The following is a 22,247-nucleotide window of genomic DNA, read 5'->3' as shown; positions in this document are numbered from 1 at the left end:
TGCTGCTCTGTTCCAGTCTGCAGTAAGTCCCACTATGTTCAGTGAATCTTGTCTCTCTATAATGGTTTGTAGGAACGTGACTTTGAAGAGGGAAATATACAGTTTCTACTTTTAAGGCAACTCATCTGGAATAAATTTTATTTTTATTTTTTTAAAAACATTTGTGTGTCTTCACTCACTGGAGCTGGTGCATAAGCAAGTCGAGTTTCTTAGGCAACTGAATGCTGTGATATACTATGAAACAATGACACTGACAATAAAATGAAGAACTACAAATAAATAGTTCAAACTAGTTTAGTACAAACTAAAATGGCCAAAGAAATAGTGATCTTTTAGTTTAATTCTGTAATGAAACTGGTTTCAGAAATTATTTGGTTATATGGTCACAGTTGTATATAGCCAGATCAGCACTTTTTTTGTTTGTTGATGATGATGATTATTTAACCAGCACCATTGTTTTCCTGGCTTCTTGCTGGGATTTGTTTACATTTTTATGAGCAATTAGATCATGAGCAATTTGGGCTTGGACAAGCAGGTTTGTAATTTGATTTATTAAAATATATTTTGCTTTAAGGGGATATTCTTCAGTGAGTTTGCCCTTTGAGCCTCTTTTATAGGTAGACCTTGGTAGATGTCAAATGAAAATTTGGGCTCCTTTTAAAGAATACTGTATGTTTGCTTTTCTATTATAGGTTTAAACAGAGCTTAATTTAAAGAATTATGACTTGTGTAATTATAGTTTGGGATTCCATTTATCCTGGGGGGTTTTTCTGAAAAATTTTTTCTGTGCCGTACTGTAAACTGTGCCGCTAAACTGAAATGATTTGAAGATTTTCATGTTAGTCTCTCTCTCTTCTTTTCTGGGCAGGTCATTTTTGTTCAAGTTAATCCAGGTGAAACTTTTACCATAAGGGGTGAAGATGGAACTCTTCAGTGCATTCAAGGTAAGGAATTTTATAGGACAAAATTTTCATTTCATGCTTTATTTTCTTGATTATTCATCTGTGATATGGTTAATGAATTCCTGATGACATTGACTCTTCAATTAAAGAAAGTTCATAAAGCTCAAATATACAAAATGTTAAAGGTTTTCAGCAAGGGGCTGAAAAACCATCTGGATAATCTGCAGCTCATACAGGTACAGATTTTTTTGACCCTTACCCTTTCCTTTTGAACCCAATAGCTTAAATCATTTTCCGACATCTATTCAACAAATTGTTATACCTAGGGCAATGGAAGACATTTGGCAAGAAGATCTTTAGTGATACAGATTTACGCTATAACAGGAGTTCATTTTTTAATAGAAATCAGAATTTTTACAGGCAGAGGCTAGAAAGAAATCTGTGGGGATAGCCTACTTCTGATTTCGACACATCATGTAGGGGGTTAACTTTTGAGTTTGGAAGCATTTTTACTTTCTCTTAGTTTTGTTTGCTACTATCACCTTGAATTTTCTGTTGTGTATACTGCCCTTGTTTAAACAGAGCCTGATGCATGGGCCTGATTCTAAATTTTGTTTCAGAAATTCTTTGAACTCTTTGATTCTCTTATCAGATTGTGATAATGATACAAAGGTCACAACAAGGGGTGTGGGAGGGTGGATCATTGTTTTTTAAGAAAGAACAGTCTGAATAAAGTTTGGGGTTATATTGACTCAGAGTAAAAGTCAATACAATGCATCACACATATTAATAAATTTGGGAAGAGTAATCCCTTGTCTCCGTTTAAGCATGGCATCCTATAATGAAGCATTTTGATTTAGACTTAGTAGCAGACCATGGTTTACAGCCAGGGTACAAAGGTTTGGCCCCAGTTGGAACATTTTCAGACCTTGTGGTTTTGGAGGATTTAAAGGATAACACCTTCTGTTTAATTTGCCAGTGAAGTCATGAATCCCTCCGTCCTTCATTTTTATGTGTGTTTCTCCATCATCATCCTTGTGGGTTTTTTTCTCTTTTTGTTGCTCATTAAAAAAACACCATAAACTGTAAATATCTTTTTAAAAAATGAATCCCTCCATCCTTCAAAATACTAGGCTGATTTTCCTCCTTCCTTCCTTCCTTCCTTCCTTCCTTCCTTCCTTCCTTGAAATTGATACTTTATTCTCATTTCATTCCTTCAAACCCACCAAAAGCATCCCCCTCCAAAATAAGGAAAAAGTCCTGCAATGTAGATAGGGGCCATTAGTTCCTAGTCTACTGATGGGCTGCAGAATTTTTTATCCAGTTGTATAAAGGAGCTATCATACTGAAAAGGAATCCTGTGCCACTGTTGTTGAATAATCATATTGGGAAGGAATCTAACAGGTTATCGAGTCCAACTCCCTACACATTTTAGAAATAACTACACTATCCCTGATAAATGACCCAAAGGTTCTTTTTCAAGAGGCAATAGACTTCCTTTGTTTTTCCTTGAAGATGGCTCACTTCTCATCCAAGAAGCTTCTTCAGTTCTGACTCAATCCCTGATAGATGACTACCTGGCCTCTATTTAAAAAAAAATGTGCCTTCAACTGAATGAAAGAAAAAGCTGAGACCGGCTGTGTGCCCTTCCTCCCTCCCTCTTTCCCATGATCAACAAAATCTCATGATCCACAGACACACACAAAATCCCACTTCATAAATTATTATAAAACAAGGGAGGTGAATTTAAAGTAGTCCGACCCACATTGGAAGCAAGATGGCCCTTTGTTCAGAAGATGTTTACCCTCAATTTGTGATGTAGCAAGATACGTGAACCCACTCGAATTGGACTTAGTTCCATAAGCTTTGGTTTAAGGCAATGCGTGAGCTCACCCAGTGAACTCTATATGGATAAAGTATTGGACAGAGAATTCACATTTCAATTCTCCAGTCATCCATGCAATTTATAACTTGGGATTAATTGCTGTCAGCCTTAACTTATCTCACAAAATTGTTGTGGGGATAAAAGGGATCAGGAAGTTGAAATGATATGTACAGCCCTAAATTCCTTAGGTGAAACATAGGATAAAAAAATGTACTCAAGTAGAAACACTGCTTACTCTGTTTTCTATAGGGTAAGTAATGGCTGAAACTTAAAGAAGAGACCTTACCTTAGACCACCTAGGGAGCATATGATTTAGGCAAAGTTTAAAACACAACTTCAGATTCACACTTTTAGGACAGTATAGAATTCTAGGACTTGGCAGACTTTTACTTCTAGTACAACTTGGGTTTTGTCCTTGAAAGTGACACGGAAAGCCAAAAAAATAAATGTCAAGTTGTATTTTCCTTGCTTTGGCCACATGAAAGGTGTTTGGTCAATATATAATTCATGCTTAATGTTGAAAGAAAAGCACATTTGTATGGCTTATTATAATGCAGAAACTCTTCAAGTTAAGCTGAGGCTTGGGGGTGGGAGGAGAAATTGCTCCCTGTAACATTGCCAGGTTCTGGAAGAGGTGACGCCTGCAGTCATGCATACTATGTGTGAATCATTCATGGTAAATAAATCTGTCCGATGGCTACATTTTTTTCTCACATTCTTTTTTTTCCTGCTTGAAGCCGGTGATCATGAAAGCAAGAAAAGTATTCATTGGGGCTCCATATTATAAAAGGAGCAATTCACTCATGACCCTCCAATAGTATAATTTCATGAAATGATTTATGGTTTTTGCTTTGCTTTTTTCATTTATTTATAGGAAAAGCGAAAAAGGAACTAATGAAGATGACTAGTGCTTATGACTAACCTATTCATACCTGTCTAGTTCAGAAGAAGCAACAGTCCTAGAAACTATTTGTGTGTCTTTCCAAGGAAACTTGCGATTAAGGCTTTGTACGTGGGTTCAGAAAATAATTGTATTGGTTGGGTCAGTTCTGTTAGATGACTGCTGAACCTCTTCTTGAAAACCATAAATTGAAAGACAATCCAGTTCTATCTAAGCTTCCACTGAAATGCCTTTCCTGTCTTTTGACTCTGTTGCTCTGATCCTATCAGAGTGTTCTTCAGATGCTGCCAAGATCTAAATCTTTTTTCTGAGCAATTATTTTTCCATCTTTAGTGTCCAGCTGTGTAACAGCCATCTGGAAATGTACATAACAACGGAACAATGAAGGTGGACCACATAGGTGTGGCATTACAGCTTTTGCCTCAAGGCTATGCAACTTTTTTGGGCAGTCACCACACCACTACTATTCTGTGGAAGTCTGGTTATTTGGTTATTTGTTTACAGACATTTAAGTAATGTCATCCCAGTGAATGAGTGTAGGGTTTGTTTCCTGTTTATATATATATATATATAAAATAGCCTGTTCTTCCTGTTTTGGTGGGAGTGTGTGATCTTCTCCTTGGTGGTTCCTTGACTAGAGTATTCTTTTCGGCTTTATTGTTTGTCTGGTGCTGATCCTTGATCACTTGGATGTTGGCTACTGGAAGAGATGAGTTCCTCAAAACAACTCCAAAATAACCAGAAAGCATTAAGAACTAACCCTGAACTGGTCTCTTCCATATTTGACAATGTAGCCACGTCTACCACAACAGCGCTTTTACCGCCCCAAATACTTACTTAACAACAGGCAAGTAGGTGTGGTGCTGCTACTCCCTCTCCTTCCTACCCCTTCCCTTTTGTCTTTTTATGAGCCTTCCCCAAAAAGCTCTAGGACAGGCAGAACTACCCACATTTTAATTTTATTGGCTAATATTGTTTGTGCTGTTTTGGTGAGGCCCAGAATCATTAAGGGGCGTGAAGCTGGTGATTCTCAGCAAGGTTCTTTCTCGTATGGTTATTGTTTAATTAAAAATATATACTTTTTAAAAGACAGCAATTGGGTGAGCTTTATGGATAATCTGTAGGCACATTGGCACCATGGCGACTATTCTCATTCTGTACAAATACATGTCTTTCATTCCAGGTTCTGCCTCTATTGGTAGCCCTAATTTTTCTTTTTTTGAAAAAACGATCATGTTGTGCATACAGCTTCTATTCATGAACATGTGTTTAAGATTAGGAGGCTCCTGTATCGCCTGTTTTTATTGAGTCTTTCTCTGTACTTGTTTTTAGTTCTCGGTCTTGAAAGCTGGTGACATGCTCTGATCAGTCAATTCCTAATCTCAGTTGGTAGCCTTGCTGCAGTGTTGATTGACTTTTAATGAAAAACATTTGTGTTAATGCTCTGGGCTCTGCTTTAACACTCAGTCCCTTGATGAAGAAAGGAAAGAGCATTTTGAAGTATAGGCACAAAGAGTTGCCTTTTAGCTTGTTACCTTCCATCTTTCTGGCTGTCATAGAGCAAATCTTTCTTTTAAACCTAGTACTGGAACTAGTCAGTGGCCGGTGGATGCAAATGCTATAAATCATATACCATTTTTGTCCAGTAAAATCAAGACAATACAGGTAGTCCTTGACTTACAACAGTTCGTTTAGTGACCTTTCAAAGTTACAATGGCACTGAAAAAAGTGACTTATGAACATTTTTCATACTTACAACCATTGCAGCATCCCCACGATCATGTGCTCCAAATTCATATTTTGACTCATATTTATGATGGTTGCAGTGTTCCAGGGTCAGGTCAGGTCCCTTTTGCAGCCTTCTGACAAGCAAAGTCAATGGGGAAGCCAGAGTCACTTAACAACCATGTTACTAATTTAACAACTGAAGTGATTCACTTAACAAACGGGACAAGTTGTAAAATGGGACAAAACTCAACACATTTCTCACTTAGCAACATAAATGTTGGACTCAGTTGTGGTCATAAGTTGAAGACTGCCTGTAACTACAATACTCTTAATCTCCCAACTTAAATGAGAAACAGCTTTTTTTCTCTAAAAAGAGCGTTGTATGTACGTACGTGATCAATACCATCTTTCTCTTCAGACATGCCCTTTACGCAGTTTAGGTTTCGCATATCCAAAGGAATCCAAAGTGGATGTTCTCCATGCTGTGGTGAATTAGAATTCCTAGAACGGTTAGCCAGTATGGATGGCAACAGCTTGAGAAAATCTATTATAGAGACCCTATCTGAATTAGAAATCTGAAATTAAGTAAATCAAATCAAGTTGCTGTTTTCTCAAAATATGCCTTACTTTTAATTATATGTTTTAGTTTCTGGTTAGTAGGTAGACCAGAGATTGGTAGGATTGAAGTGCTAGGAATTTCTGATTGGTCTCTGGTCTTAATGGTGCAGGGTTCGTGAAACTGGATTCTAGCAGATCAGTCTCTCAAATCTTGTGTATTTTGTTTCTCAGTGCACTTCAGCGTTATGTTAGAATGATCTTGCTCTGTTGACCTCCTTTCTAGAAGCCTAACCATCTTATGCTTGAGTTTTAAAGTCCCACTAAGCTACCGCTTTAAGAAAATTCAGCTGTGTGTGTCTACTGTTGTCCGCCTGTCTGTCTGAGTTTCTGTTTTTTTGTGGTGGTTTTTGGTTCAGCTTCCTAGCCAGTGGATAATTTAAAACATAAAAGAATCCATGAACAAGAATTGGAGAGAGAAACTGAAAAGCAGGACTTGATGCAGTGATGATCCTGATTGCTTTGTTTTGGCTTCAACAGAGTCTCTGAAGTTTGGAGCATCTAAATTTTTATTGGTGCATATAGTCTAGTAAAATGCTGAATACATGTGTATACAAAAATTGTAGTTCATCCTTCCTTTCAATATCAACTCGGTATGCAGGTTTTCCATCCTCTCATTCTGTTTTATTTCAGACTAACATTGTGATATAAGGTTTGTAGAGAGATAGTGACTGGCCCTTGGCTGAAACAGGACTTGAGAAAGATCATTTTCAAACTATTAAGTGAAGTGGATCAGGAGATATATATGGAGGGGACAGAGGGGGAGAGAAAGAGAAGGAGGAAGAGTTTGATCTTGTAATTAAGGCACCAAGCTAAGATCGTAAGTTCAATTCCTGCCTTAGCCATGAAAATCAGCTGGGTGACTTTAGGCCAGTTATACTTTCTCAGCCAAACCTACCTACAGAGTTGTTATGAGGAAAATACATGTAGGAGATGACTAGGCTGAGGTGGAGGGAGGGGTCAGATGTGTCATCAGTCATGAGTTCCTTCACACCACAAAAAATCTTAGTCCAGCTCACCTTGAATTCCTTTGACTGTTATCTACCACCAATTTGCTTTGACCATTAGTAGTTCAGATTCTTGTAGAGAGCTTAAGCTTGCAATAAATCTTTATACTCATTTGAACTGCTTGGATTTTTTTTTTAATTTCCTTGGGGTTTGACAATAGGAGGAGGAAGGTATTGAATACGTTCATTGTCTTGAGTTATTTGTAAAAATAATAAAGATGGAATAAAATAATAAATATATTTGTTTTGACATTTCCACTTGATTTATATTTACATATGTTTTTATTCTATTTATTCTAAATTTTACTCAAATTATTCTATTTTTTTAAAGATTTGGCATAAGAATTTTATATTTGCTGGAATTGAAAACTTATTTTCACAACAGATTATAAATTAGCATAAATTCCATATTAATTGGCCTCTACAGCAGAGGTCTCCAATCTTTCTCAATTGGTGGAATGGAGGGAAAAGGAGGGGAAGCATATAATGCACACGAGTGTGCACATAAACAAATGGGGCCATGAGCATGCACAATGCAAATGGGACAGTGCTAGCACCCATGTGACACTCGCTAGCACGGCCCCATTTTCACCATACGGCACCCTGTTTGCATAGTGATTGTGTGAGTGAGTGTGCACACATGCACACACTGGCCAGCCTATTTTGTGGCCCACTGGCCAGCAGGTTGGGGACCCCTGCTCTACAGGACCTTTCCTACATGCATGTGATGTCACATCATAGTTTAAAAAGGAACAGGATTTGCATCGATACACTGATGCTGTATTTGTCATTTTGTCCTTCTCTCTCTCTCTCTCTCTCTCTCTCTCTCTCTCTCTCTCTCTCTCTCTCTCTCTCACACACACACACACACACACACACACACACACACACACATACAGAAATGATGCCTCTGTGCATATTCAGGCAAAACATTCCACAATTCATGCCTATTCATCTGATGATGCGCTTTCTCCAAATCAACAAATATGGAATACGTTTTCCACATTCATACATATTTCGGTGACTTATTGAAAAGTAAATATCTGTCTGCAGGAACATAAGACCATTCTGCATTTTTCAAATATTGCTCATTGTCACCTCTCCTGCTCTTTCATTTAGAAATTCCCAAAGGAACATATAACACTTTATAGATTTTGCATTCATTCATTCCTGATGTCTTTATCAAGAATCATAGCATTCTTTTAATTGTTAGCTGCAGACAGAGGCTTCACATGCAGACTTTAAACAAGTCGCACAGCTACTCCATAAGCAAACCACAGACATATTTTATCATATCTTCAGTTAAACAATCTACATTTACAATCTCACCATTTTTCTAACATTCTCTCACCAATTATGATCTTCTTTTCATTTTTTTTTTGTCTTAAAAACTAATGTGTATAACATTTATTCCAGTTCCATTCTTTGGCACATCATGACCACACTCAAATAATATCTAAAATTCCAGTGTGTTTCCATTGCAGTTTCATCCCTAATCATTTCATCAGTTTTATTTTTAATAACATTTGCTCTGCTGGAGTCTCTTTGCATAATTCTCTGAAGCCACTTCCAAAACAATTTTATTTATTCCACCCAACTCACACTGCGTATTCTCTGCCTTTTTTAAACTTAACCATTCCTTGCTGTCTTTGATTACAGTCTTTGCAGCATTCTTTTTATCTCCCTACACCAGGGGTGTCAAACTGCCGGCCCGCGGGTCAGATGCATCATACAGAAGCCGCGCCTACCCCATTGCTGGCAATGGCAAAACCATCCCGATATGTTGTGTGACGTCATGTGATGTCACAAGTTTGACATGTCTGCTCTACACAATATAGAATATTTCTCATCTTCATTTTTTATAGTAATATATGCGTGTTTTCTCATCTACTCCCTCTTTGAGGTCACAATTCCATCCATTTCATTATTTATGTATATATATATTGATCCAGTTTTGATGGCTGCTCATCTATCCAAGAGCAGGGACGCGGTGGCTCAGTGGGTTAGGATGCTGAGCTTGTCGATCAGAAGGTCGGCAGTTTGGCGGGTCGAATCCTGAGTGCCGCGTAACAGAGTGAGCGCCTGTTACTCGTCCCAGCTTCTGCCCACCTAGCAGTTCGAAAGCACGTAAAAATGCAAGTAGAAAAATAGGGACCACTACGGTGGGAAGGTAACAGCGTTCCGTGCGCCTTTGGCGTCTAGTCATGCCGGCCACATGACCACGGAGACGTCCTCGGACAAACGCTGGCTCTTTGGCTATGAAACGGAGATGAGCACCGGCCCCTAGAGTCGGAAACGACTAGCACGCATGTGCGGGGGAACCTTTACCTTTACCTTTACATCTATCCAAGAACCTCTGAGTAGTGAGCAAAATAAAAACAGAGAATTTCTTTAAAACCCAAAATCACTAACCTGAATTAGGGCTCAGTAAAAGTCACTAGAGCATACAACCATGCCAAAGTTGTAACCTCCCAACTGAAATACCTACTTCTTAGTGCACTAATTCTTCACATTAATGTTGCTCCTCACACATTTATAGTATACTATAAAGCCATTCTCTCCGTTATGTTCGATGTAGTTTCCATATTCCTCTATTTTTCATTCATTGTTTCTCTTCCTACCATAATTCATTTACTCTTCTTTGGCTTTCACTCTCATTTCTTTCATTTTTATCCTTTTTCTCCATGTCTGCTTTTTCCTAAGATCCACTCTTACCAAATAATGGTCTGTACCACATACAGGGCTACTAAACATCATCTTATCCTTCATATATATCCCAGTCTGTAATAAGGAATTGACTCAATCCTGCATTTAGGTTTATATTTATTCCTTTGGCATATATACATATAAGTTGCCATGTTTAAACCATGTGTCCAAAACATACCTTTTTTCTAAGCTAGGGGTTTCAAACTCAATTTCATTGAGGGCCGCATCAGCATTGCGGTTGCCCTCAGGGGGCTGGGTAGGTGTGGCCTGGGTGGGCGTGACCTGGGTGGGTGTGGCTAAAGTGCGTATGGCCTACTGGGTGGGCATGGCCAGCTCTGCATCCTTCGCATCAAGGGTGCCTATGGGGGCCTGGGCAGGAGTGGGACAGATCTGAGGGTCTCTGGCAGAAGGAGGGTCTCTGGGCCAGGGCCAAGGCAGTGGGGGCCGTTCCCTCACTGTTTCCAGGATGGCTTCGCGGGCCACATGAAACCACTTCACGGGCCGGATCTGGCCCCCGGGCCTTGTGTTTGACATGTCTGACATAGATAATTACAAATGCTTACTCTTTAGTTCAATGTCAGTTTTAGCCCACTATTTCCTCCTTTTGTTATCCAGTATAAATGAATGAATGAGGAAGGAAAAAAGAAATGTTTTTTAAAAAAACACCCTCCATTGTACAGTGACTAGATTTCCTGAGGGTGAATTTAAGTATCACTTGTGATTGTCCTCCCAGCAGTTAATGTTTAAGACATAGGGTTTCAAAGGTAGCATTCATCAATTGCTCTGTACTCTAAGCATTTGTTAGTTCCTTTTTAAAACCTTTTTCATCCTTCACAATTTTAAGATGTATGGACTCTAGATCCCAGAATTCTCTAGCCAGCTAGGAAATTCTGGGGGTCAGGCCACATGTCTTAAAGTTGCCGGAGTTGAGAAACACTTTTCTAAACTGCCACCATATCTGATGGCAACGAATTCCATAGTATAAAGGAATGCTTCATTTTATTGATCTCTCGTGTCCCAATATTTTGTTTCGATGGAAGATCTCAAGTTCTCAAGCTTCTAAATTTACAGAACAAGCATTGTAGAACCTCATCCTGGGAACTCAGTGCCTAAGCCACTGAGTTGGAGGAGTTGCAAAAGTGATGCTGTTTATAGAGTTTCTAGGGTGGAATTTGGACAACCAAAGAAAAGTTAATATTGGAGATTTACAGTTAGAAGTTTTAGGACAGCTGATGTTATTAACAGATGTAACAAGGATAAAAGACCAGATAGATAAGTTTGAACTGCATTTAGAAGGGACTAAATAGGAATCGTAGCCCTAAAAGAGGACTATGAAACTGTAAAAGTCTGGATGGCCACAAGTTAAATGCAGTGACGTGGTGTCTCTTTGTTGCTGTCAGACTGTCACTTATATTTTTACAGCCTGTGTGTGGTAGCTCTAGATAAGAGCATCATTTGAATAGCTTTACACAGAGTCCATTTTCTTCTTTGTAAATAGGATCAGTCGAAACCTTTTCCAGATATTCATCTTAAAAGTATAAAAATCTCTTAAGCAGCTTGACATGTCTCCTTCCCAGCTTTAGCTGTTATGTGTTTAGAAAGTTCTTTTATGTACTGTGAGCCAGAATTTCTAAACCCAAGAGATCTGAAGGGTTTTTAGTAGAAATAATTTGTAAGTATAGGCAAAGGCTTGAAGTCAGAAATGCAATATTAAAGAAGAAAGTTTGCAGTAAAAAATAGCCAGGGGTTTAAGAATAATAACTAAAATGAGAAATTGGTAGATTTGAGCAGATGTTTTATTATACATTGAATATATACTTCCATGTACGACCACAATTGACCCCAAAATTTATGTTAAGTGAAAAATTTGTTGAGTTTTGCCCCATTTTACAACCTTTCTTGCCACAGTTGTTAAGTGAATCACTGAAGTTGTTAAATTAGTAAGACGGCTGTTAAGTGAATCTGGCTTCCCTATTGTCTTGTCAGGAGGTTGCAAAAGGTGATCACATAACCCCGGGATCTTGCAACCACTGTAAATATGAACCAGCTGTCAAGCATCCAAATGTAAAACATGTGACTCTAGGGATGCTGCTTATGGTTGTAAGTGTGAAAAATGGTCATAAGTCACTTTTTTCAGTGCCGTTGTAACTTCAAACAGTCACTAAACAGACCATTGTAAGTCAAGTCCTGCTTGTATAGGACCAGTTTCCATGTAGTATCAGCTGTTTAACTCCATTGCATTGATTCTGGTATTTCTTTAGGCTGAACAATTAGACCTAGTGATTTCTCACAATTACTTGTTGTTCTCTCACACATTATTTTAAAAAACCCCATAGTTTTAGCTATTCAGTTATATTAAAATGAAAATAAGCCTAGGCAGAGTTTTTCAGATTTTATAATTGAGTTTTACCCTAAATTAGAAGTGTTGGGGAAAACAGACAAGAGCCTACCAGTAGTAGTCTAAACAAAATGAGTCTCACTTATCAAAATAGGCTTGAGAGCCTGTAGAGAATTTGAATTAATCACAAACAAGGTTCTTTTTTATCTTTTGCATTGTGACTTCAGCTAGGGTATGCAAACATCTGTTTTATCATTCTGAATAGCTTATTTGTTAGTGCAATTAAATCTAAATTTCTTATCTTAATCTAACTTTACAGACTATCCAAATTTTGTTTGCCTATCAAAAAATGTGATCACAGTTGTCCTGTGTTCCTATCCAAGTAACCTTCATTTTATTATCTAAACTGTTTACGTCTGTTTCTCTTGCAGTCTTCTTGTGATTCTTTGTGAAATTGTTTTAAATTGGTTTGGTGTCTCTGTGTGTTTTCTTTTTGAGAAATTACGCGTTCATATGTTTTAAAACATTTACATTTCATTCATGGCTTTATTAGAGTTATCACAAGGACACTGCTTTGCTTAGAAACTAGTCAATATTAGCAAATGGAAACATATTTAATTCTTTTTATTTAAACAAGTCAGCAGATTACAGCTTATTTTGGAATGGGTTGACTATATGTGGCATGGGATTACACATAGTTTGCTTTATGTTATAAGACGGCGGCCCCCAATCTTAGGGGCACCAGGGACTGGTTCCATAGAGCAGGGGTCCCCAACCGTGGCAACTTTAAGGCCTGTGGACTTCAACTCCCAGAATTCCCCAGCCAGCATGGCTGACTGAATTCTGGGAGTTGAAATCCACAAATGTTAAAGTTGCCAAGATTGGGGATCCCTGCTGTAGAGAGAGATTTTTCCATGGACCGGAGGGGGACGTGGTTTCATTGTGCTGCCTGCATCCCGTGGATGGGGCGTCACTTATTTGCATGGCCCAGTTTCTGTTATGGTGCAGCCCAGTGGCAGCCCACAGACTGCCACTGTTCTAAGGTTTCTTTTCAGAAGGATTAGTTTTTCCAGTAGTACTGTCTGAAGAAGATAAAAATGAATACAACCCAATGTAAAGTAAGGAAGAAAACAGAAAACGGAAGGCATAAAAGATAAAGCAATAAGTGCAAGAAAAGAAAAGGTGAAGAAAATAGAAAAGAAAGAAAAAAGATACAAAGAAGTGTTTTCCAATATTCTTCATGGTAAGAACAATTATATTCTAATCTCTCTCTCTCTCTCTCTCTCTCTCTCTCTCTCTCTCTCTCTCTCTCTCTCTCTCTCTCTCTCTCTCTCTCTCTCTCTCTCCTCGACTTACAACAGTTCATTTAGTGACTGTTTGAAGTTACAACAGCTCTGAAAAAGTGACTTATGACTGTTTTTCACACTTACGACCATTGCAACGTCCCCATGGTCATGTGGTCAAAGTTCAGACGCTTGGCAACTGATTCATATTTATGATGGTTGCAGGGTCCTGGGTTCATGAGATCACCTTTTGGGACCTTCTGATAAGCAACATTAATGGGGAAGCCAGATTCAATTAACAACTGTGTTACTAAGTGGACAGCTGCAGGGGTTCACTTAACAACTGTGCCAAGAAAGGTCGTAAAATGGGTTAAAATTGACTTAATAATTTCCTAACTTAGCAACAGAGATTTTGGGCTCAATTGTGCTCATACGTCAAGGACTACCTGTACTCCTCTTTCTATAATCTATCCTGAGTAATCATCAAAGCCATAAATTGCAAGTTCTTTTCTTTTACATTTTTATGCAAAAATCCATCAGAGATTCCCAGTCACCAATAAATGTAGTGTCTTTCCTCTACTCAAAGAAATAAAATTATCCATCTCTGATGAATCTTTCCATCTCTGCACATCTTGCACTAATGAGGCAAATATGAGATGTTCTACATCGGGGTGTCAAACGCGCGACGTCACATGATGTCGTGCGACGTATCGGAACTTTTCCCCCATTTCCGGCAATGGGGTGGGCGCGGTTTTGTTGTGACGCACCCGGCCCGCGGACCGGCAGTTTGACACCCCTGTTCTACATCCTTAATCTCCTCCCCACCCCCCACCCCCGCCCGAATGCCTTCAGATTTTAAATTTTTCATCTTAAAAGTAAACTAAGACCTTGAAGAATTCTAACTGAAAATGTTGGCTCTTTAAACAAATGCACACACTGTACCTTGAGAATGGAACTGGAATTTCTACTCAAAATAGAATGGTAGGACATAAAGTGAATATAAATGGCTGAGGCGGCTGTAAGGCCAATTTTAAAAATAAGATTAGGAGGAGAGGAGGAAGCAGAAAATTACAGGTCTGTTAGCTTAACATCTGGTCTGAATAAATTGGTGGAAAGTCTTACTAAACCCAAAATAATTGAATAAAAGATAAAATAGCACGTAAACAGGGAAGCATGTCTAAACAAGAATCAACATGGCTTCTGAAAAGTAAAGTCACAAATTTATTAAAGATGAGTGAGATGGGATAGAGGGGGTTTGTGTTTTTGAGTTCTTTGAGAAAGGTAGGTTGGGATAATCTAGCAGACCTGCCTTACTTGGATTTTTCAGAAGGCTTTTAATAAAAATTTCTCTACATTTGTGAGAAAAATGTAACAGTAGTGGCAGAAAAGCAGATGCCTGCTTCTCCGCGGGTAAGCATAGTCTGTAGATCAGTGATGGCAAGCTTTTGGGCTCAGTGGGCCCAAAATTTGGAAAATGTCTTGACTTTGCTGACTGACATGTTTGTCCTTCCTTCCTTCCTTCCTTCCTTCCTTCCTTCCTTCCTTCCTTCCTTCCTTCCTTCCTTCCTTCCTTCCTTCCTTCCTTCCTTCCTCTGACAGATATATACGCCCCAAACAAAAGAGAAACAATTCTTTATATATTTACATATTCATTTATTCAAAAATTGTGTATGAGCTCCAGGATCTGCTGGGTGCCGCTTATGCTGTGACCGATCTGAGGTCTCACACAGCCTTCGTTCTTGAAGCAGCTTCAGAGAATTTTCTTCCTGAGCCCCTGGAGTTCCCAAATCTGTGCAAAAAGCATGCACTGTTTTTGCATGGTTGTTGGAGGCTGCACAAGAACATCACCCTGTCATGCAACTTTCCCATTCTCACACAGCTTCTGCAGCCTCCAAAAATCATGCAAGAACGAGGTGTGCTTTTGAGAATAGTTGTTGGGTGTTGGTGAATGCTGGTGTGTCACCCAAAATGCCATGGCGTGTCCCTTTTGACACACATATTATCGGTTCCCCATCACTGCTATAGATTTGACTGTGAAACTTTCCTAGTTGCTAGTTCTTCTCAAGCTGAAATGTCACTTAGCTGCATCTAGAAGTTAACTTTAAAATAAAGTCCACTAAATGCCTGTAAGATTAATGCACTTAGACACATTTCAGGTGGAATGGAACAACTCACTGCAGCCAACTCACCACGGCCAACTCACCGCAGGACAATTGAACAATTCAGTTTAATTATCTAAAACAAATAAAAAATATTTTAATTGTTGTCATTTACATTTCATTTTGTCCCTGCTTTTGCATCCTTTCTTTAATGATTCTATTCCACCATTTTTTTTTTAATATTAGTGTAACTCTTGTCCTGCAGTAAGTTGTCCCATGGTGAGTTGGCCATGGTGAATTGTCATAAACCCCATTTCAGGTGCATCACTTTACAGTCGGAGCAAGACTGCATTGAGGGATTGCTCTTTGAAATAAAATGTATATTAAGTAGTTTGCTGCATAACTCTGGAGATCTGGACACGTGCAAAGACTGGACAATATCCCTGGCCAAGCCTCTGTGGGCTCAGAAGTAAGACTTCTTGGGCCTGTTTAGTACTTGAATGAGAGGCAAACAGATAATAGTGCCTTAGGCCAGGGGTAGGCAACCTTGGCTCTTTTATGACTCGTGGACTTCAACTCCCAGAATTCCTGAGCCAGCACAGCTAAGGTAGCCAAGGTTGCGTACCTCTGCCTTAGGCTAATTAGAAAGGTAAGAAAAATATTGCGGAATAAAGCAAGTGGCACATCACTCTTGTACTGTTGCCAAGTAAGTTAATATGAAATCCTTGAAATCACCAGGACTCAAAATTAGGTTAATCAACATTTTGATTTTCTGAGCCAGAGAGGGAAGTATAATCACATTCCCATATAGGTAGGCTGTCTGGTAAGCAGATGAAAAAGTACAGAAGGGTACTATCAACATAAATTACTTTACATTTGGAGAAGGGGAGAGGGGATTGAATCTCATTCTGCTTTAAGTAATGGTTTTAATATCTCCGTGCCCCCCCCTTCTGTCTTAATGCTGGTGAATAAATCACAAATGGAATTGTCCAGAGCTAGCCAGCTTTTCTTTTTAAGGGGGGGAGGGGTGTAGGAGGAGAGAATGTGAAGTTTGATTTGGCATTTATTAATCCTTTCCAAATATCTCACTTTGGCTGCTGTACTGTACACATTGGAGGACGGGAGACTCTCTGTGTGAATGGAAATATTTCTGGAATGCAGGAATACGGAAACTTCAATCTGAAAAGTCAGTGTGAAATCATAGGTCTTCTCTAAGCACACAGTAGTGACTGGGATACTGATAGCATTAAGGATTCTCCCCCCCCCCCCCCAGGAAGAAGAGAAGGGAGCAGGCTGTGTACTGCATGTGCTGTGTACTGTATTCTGCCTGCTTTAGACAGTCGTGTATGTGACCTGGCAACCAACATGATTTCCTGATGACGTGGCTTCTTGCAACCGGAGCGGGACAGAGTGGCTATAGTTTGCCACAGCGTCAAAGAGGCAAAAACATGAATCATAGACAGGATGAGAAATAAATGAAGAATTGGGACTTTCAGATTCTAGGGAATTAAAAGGCTAATAATAAACAAAGGCATCTCCCTTCTGTTTAGAGAAGGAGGGAGCAATATGATCATACCAAAACTGAAGACTTTGCTTATACTAGGGCTCCTTCATAGTGATTTTAAAGAGAATATTGAGTTGTCTTAGAACAATTTGAATGGAATTCTCCCCTTCTGGCCAAAACTGATGACAGTGCTCAGATAGTTCCAATAGAAAATGCTGAAACAAGTCTTTCTGGCCTTGATCCTAAGGTTCAGCAACAGCTCTCAGGAACTTAGGGCTTATGACCACAATTGGGTCCGAAACTTCTGTTGCTAACTCAGGCAGTTGTTAAATGAGTTTTGCCCCATTTTATGGCTTGTCTTTCACTTGAAGTTGTTAAATTAGTAACACCGTTATTAAGTGGTTGTAGAAGGTCGCTAAAGATGATCATGTGACCCAGGACATTGCAACCGTGGTAAATATGAACCTGTAAATATGAACAAGTGTCTGAGTTTTGATCACGTGATCATGGGGATGCTGCAAAGGTTGTTAGTGTGAAAAATGGTCAGTGCTGTTGTAACTTCAAAGGTCACTAAATTTAATTTAATTTAATTTAATAACATTTATATACCGCCCTTCTCCCTGAGGACTCAGGGCGGTTCACAGGGCAGAATAAAATAATGAATACAAACATTAAAAAAGATTAAACAAATTGCCCTAATTAAAACAGTATAAATACAACACTAAAAACCCCCAGAAAAGTTAAAAAAAACAAAAATAAAATAACCCCAACACTCCCCCTCAGGCTAGGCCGGCTTGTACAAACAGAAATGTCTTAAGATCGCGACGAAAGGAGCGAAGATCGGGCGCCATCCGGAGCTCAACCGGTAGCTGATTCCACAGCTCCGGAGCGCCCATAGAGAAGGATCTCCCCCTGGGGGCCACCAATCGACATTCTCTGATCGGTGGCACCCTGAGGAGGCCCTCTCTGTGGGAACGCACAGGGCGCAGGGAGCTTGATGCCGGCAGCAGATGTTCCCTGAGGTACTCCGGCCCCATGCCATGGAGTGCTTTAAATACCGTTACCAGTACCTTGAATCTCACCCGGAAGACAACTGGCAACCAATGCAGCTCACGGAGCAGAGGCGTAACGTGGGAGTATCGGGAGACTCCCAACACCACTCTCGCGGCTGCATTCTGTACCAGTTGGAGCTTCCGAGTAGTCCTCAAGGGCAGCCCCATGTAGAGAGCGTTGCAGTAGTCCAGACGAGAGGACACGAGCGCATGAGTGACCGTGCATAAATCGTCCCGGCTAAGATAGGGCCGCAACTGACGCACCAGGCGAACCTGTGCGAAGGCCCCCCTAGTCACGGCTCCTATATGGTCTTCCAAAGTGAGCCGTGAATCTAGGAGGACCCCCAAGTTGCGAGCCCTATCTACGGGGGGTAATAGTTCACCCCCCATAACTAGAGGTGGAATGTCCGAATAAACCCGGGACGAAGGTATGCAAAGCCACTCAGTCTTGTCGGGGTTGAGCTGGAGTCTGTTCCTCCCCATCCAGACCCGAACCGCCTCCAGGCAACGGGACATCACGTTGAGGGCATCACTGGGGTGGTTTGGGGTCGAAAAGAAAAGTTGGGTATCATCAGCGTACTGATGGTACCCAACTCCAAAGCCACGAATGATCTCACCCAGCGGCTTCATGTAGATGTTGAACAGGAGAGGCGAGAGGACCGACCCCTGAGGAACTCCACAAATGAGAGACCTCGCGGTCGACCTCTGCCCCCCTGCCAACACCGACTGCGAACGTCCCAAGAGATAGGAGGAGAACCACTGTAAAACTGTGCCTCCCACTCCCAATCCCCTGAGACGCCGCAGCAAGATACCATGGTCGATGGTATCGAAAGCCGCCGAGAGGTCTAATAGGACTAGGACAGAGGAATGCCCCCTGTCCCGAGCCCTCCAGAGATCATTCACCAGCGCGACCAATGCCGTCTCCGTGCTGTACCCGGGCCTGAAACCCGATTGGTACGGGTCTAGATAATCCGCTTCATCCAGGACCAAAGGGAGCTGATGCGCCACCACACTCTCAACAACCTTCGCAAGAAAGCGAAGGTTGGAGACAGGACGAAAGTTGTTCAATACAGCCGGGTCCAGGGCAGGCTTCTTGAGGAGAGGCCTCACCACCGCCTCCTTCAAGACGGCGGGGAAGATACCCTCACTCAAAGAGGCCGATATAACTGCCTGGAACCAGCTGCGTGTCCTCTCCCGGGCTGCATAAACCAGCCAGGAAGGGCACGGGTCCAGTAAACATGTGGTGGTGCTCAGCCTCCCCATGATCCTGTCCACTTCCTCCGGAGTTACAGAATCAAACTCCTCCCAGATGATATCGACAAGACCACCCGTGTCCTGATCGTCAGACTCTGCCCAGTCAGAGTCCAAACCGGTCCGAATCCGAGCGATTTTGTCCGACAGATGTTGGTTAAACTCCTCGGCACGTCCCTGCAAGGGATCCTCCCTCACCTCCTGATTTAGGAGGGAGCGAGTCACCCTAAACAGGGCGGCCGGGCGATTATCTGCGGACGCAATAAGGGTGGCGAAGTGGTTAGACCTCGCCTCCCTAATTGCAGCGAGATAAGACCTAATATAGGCTCTTAGTCGCAATCGGTCGGGTTCGGATCGGCTGGACCTCCAACCGCTCTCTAGGCCCCGTCTCCGACGCTTCATCTCCCGGAGCTCCGCAGAGAACCATGGAGCCCGACGGGATCTGCGCCGGGTCAGGGGCCGCAAGGGTACAACTCGGTCAAGGGCCCCAGTGGCCGTCCTTTCCCAGGCCTCCACTAGGGCCTCGGCCGAGCTGTGAGTGAGGGAGGCAGGTGGGGACCCCAGCGCCGCCTGGAACCTTTGGGGATCCATTAAGCGTCTGGGGCGGTACCATTTGAGTGGTTCCAAACCCCCACGGCGGGGGGTGGCAAAACGGAAGACCAGCCGCAGGAGATGGTGATCGGTCCATGACAGGGGCATAATAATTGGAGAGCCCCCACCAAGATCATCTAACCACCGTCCAGACAAAAAAACAAGGTCAAGGGTGTGGCCTCCTTCATGAGTCGGTCCCGTAATTACTTGCGTCAGGTCCATGGCCGTCATGGAGGCCATGAACTCCCGAGCTAACTCAGATGATCCTCCCAGCGATGGTAGGTTAAAGTCCCCCAAAACTATAAGTTTCGGGAACTCAACCACCAGCCCCGAGAGGACATCAAGCAGCTCAGGCAGGGCTGCTGCTGCGTGACTAGGCGAAAGGTACACCAGCAGCAAGCCCAACTGCGCACCAGGGCCGCATCTCAAAAAGAGAGACTCACACCCGACTGTCTGGGGAACGGTGGCCTCCCGCGGACACAAGGTCTCCCTCACAACAACAGCCACTCCCCCACCCCTACCCTGAGCCCGAGGCCGGTGCAGCACCCGGAAACCTGGTGGGCAAAGATCAACCAGAGGAACACCGCCCTCTGGGCCCAACCAGGTCTCCGAGATGCAAGCCAGGTCAGCCTGCTCACCCTCGACCAAATCTCGAACGAGAGGAGCCTTATTAACGACCGACCTGGCATTCAAATACACCAGCCGGAGCTCAGGAGGCTGCACATCCTCACTCCCGGGACCTCGGGGCGGAACCAGAGGGTCGGAGTGCCTCACCGCTTGTAAGCAGCGGAGAGGCCTTCCCTGAGACCGATACGGCCCTCTGTTCCTACACCTGCTGCCATTCCCTGTCGTCGTGGGAATAGGCAATCCCACGACTGGCCCTGGAGCCCCAGAAGCAGCCGACCCCCGCTCCTCCCCATCGCGATCAGCCTCAGCACTAGCCTGAACATCGGTAGATGGACTGCCCCCCTCGTCCAAACAACCAAGAAAAGAACCCTCCCTCCTCCCTAACCCCCAAAAAAATTTTGACAGAAAACAAATCAAAGACCTCCTATTAGGTCTACGTCGGAGGTCCGTAACCGTGCCCGGCCATCTCTCAGGATCCCAATAGATGGGACCATCCTCGAGATTATACTCGGCTGGAAAGGCGGGCCGCCTCCAGGAGGGGGGAGCACCCCTGAGGGCGAGCAAGTCCGTAGAGGAGTACCTCAAACAAGGCATAAAGCAGTCCAGATATAGGCAGTCCATAATCAATTGATTTAAGGAGGGACCAAACAGAGAGCAAGTAGATGTCCCGAGCCTCCACCCAGCCACTGCCACTCAGCTGGGTGTCACCCCAAGACAGGCCAACCACCGCCCTCTCACGACAGTTGGAAAGCCTATACCAGGGGGGAATAGTCCGAAACATCCATCCTGGGTACAGCATGACCCCTAGAGCTCTCACCTCTAGGGGCAGCAGATGTAAGTTCAGGCCACCCTCTCACTGTGGCCAATACCCAGGGAACTCTGAATCCTTTGGGGCCGATATGTGAATGGCAATAAAGAACAGTCCGAAGGCAGGGATAAGATAATATAATACATCTTCAAAGTCTGCACTACTAGGTGGGCAAATCCTCCGCTGCTCTGTCCTTCGAAAAAGTTTATCATGGCCAATCCTGCAGTCATTGGGGTCTTCCAAGTTATCTAATTCTTTTAGGTCCACAAATCCGATGGCACCAACCAGAGTCACAACTGGTGTCACAGGAAACATAGATCTTTCAAGGGACCACTGGGCTCCACTGGGATCCACCGGCATTAACCGGCTAGCCCAGGAACCCTCGAGGCCACCAACAGCAGTAAGAGTACCAGGCCATCCAGAAAGAACAAAGCAAGCAGAGGAAACAATAAGTTGATTACAGCGTCGCCACTGAGCCACCAGGGCGACCGCCACCACCGGAGTATTGCTGCAGACGCCACCGCCATTGCTGCCGCCGCCAGGACGCTGATGGAGCCGAGAATGATAAACATTCGATGGAAAGGGAGGCCTAAAGCAGCCCCGGCACAACGCCGCCGCCGCCGCCATCCCCGTCGCCATCCGAGCGAGCCAGGAACGCCGCCGCCGCCACAGCCGAGGGAGACCAGGCCGACCACAGAAGCGGCCCGAACGGCCCGAAACGCCTCCACCGAAACCGCCAGAAGCGAGGGACCATCCGAAGGCCGGCTCCGCAACCGCCGAGGACACCCAGCAAACGGCCGATGGAAAGGCGGGCCCAGAACGGCCCCGGAGAACGCCGCCGCTGCCGCCGCCGTCCCCGTCGTCCCCGGAACGAACCAGCAACGCCGCCGCCGCCACCGCCGAGGGAGAGCCGCAGAAGACCAATCCGGCCACAGAAACGGCCCGGAACG

At 42.8% G+C, this 22,247-nt stretch overlaps 1 protein-coding gene across 1 annotated transcript in view; it reads left to right on the top strand.

Annotated features, from left to right (window-relative positions):
- Positions 1-22,247, top strand: part of FNDC3B (fibronectin type III domain containing 3B) — a 316,638-nt gene that overhangs the window by 104,316 nt on the left and 190,075 nt on the right. The window contains exon 3 of the mRNA XM_083363582.1: positions 869-944. Within this exon, the coding sequence (XP_083219708.1) occupies positions 869-944 (76 nt within the window). The remainder of the gene's footprint in view (positions 1-868; positions 945-22,247) is intronic.

Source organism: Vipera ursinii (genome assembly GCF_947247035.1).
Source record: "Vipera ursinii genome assembly, chromosome: 5".
Lineage (NCBI taxonomy): Eukaryota > Metazoa > Chordata > Lepidosauria > Squamata > Viperidae > Vipera > Vipera ursinii.
This window is presented reverse-complemented; position numbering and strand designations above follow the sequence as displayed.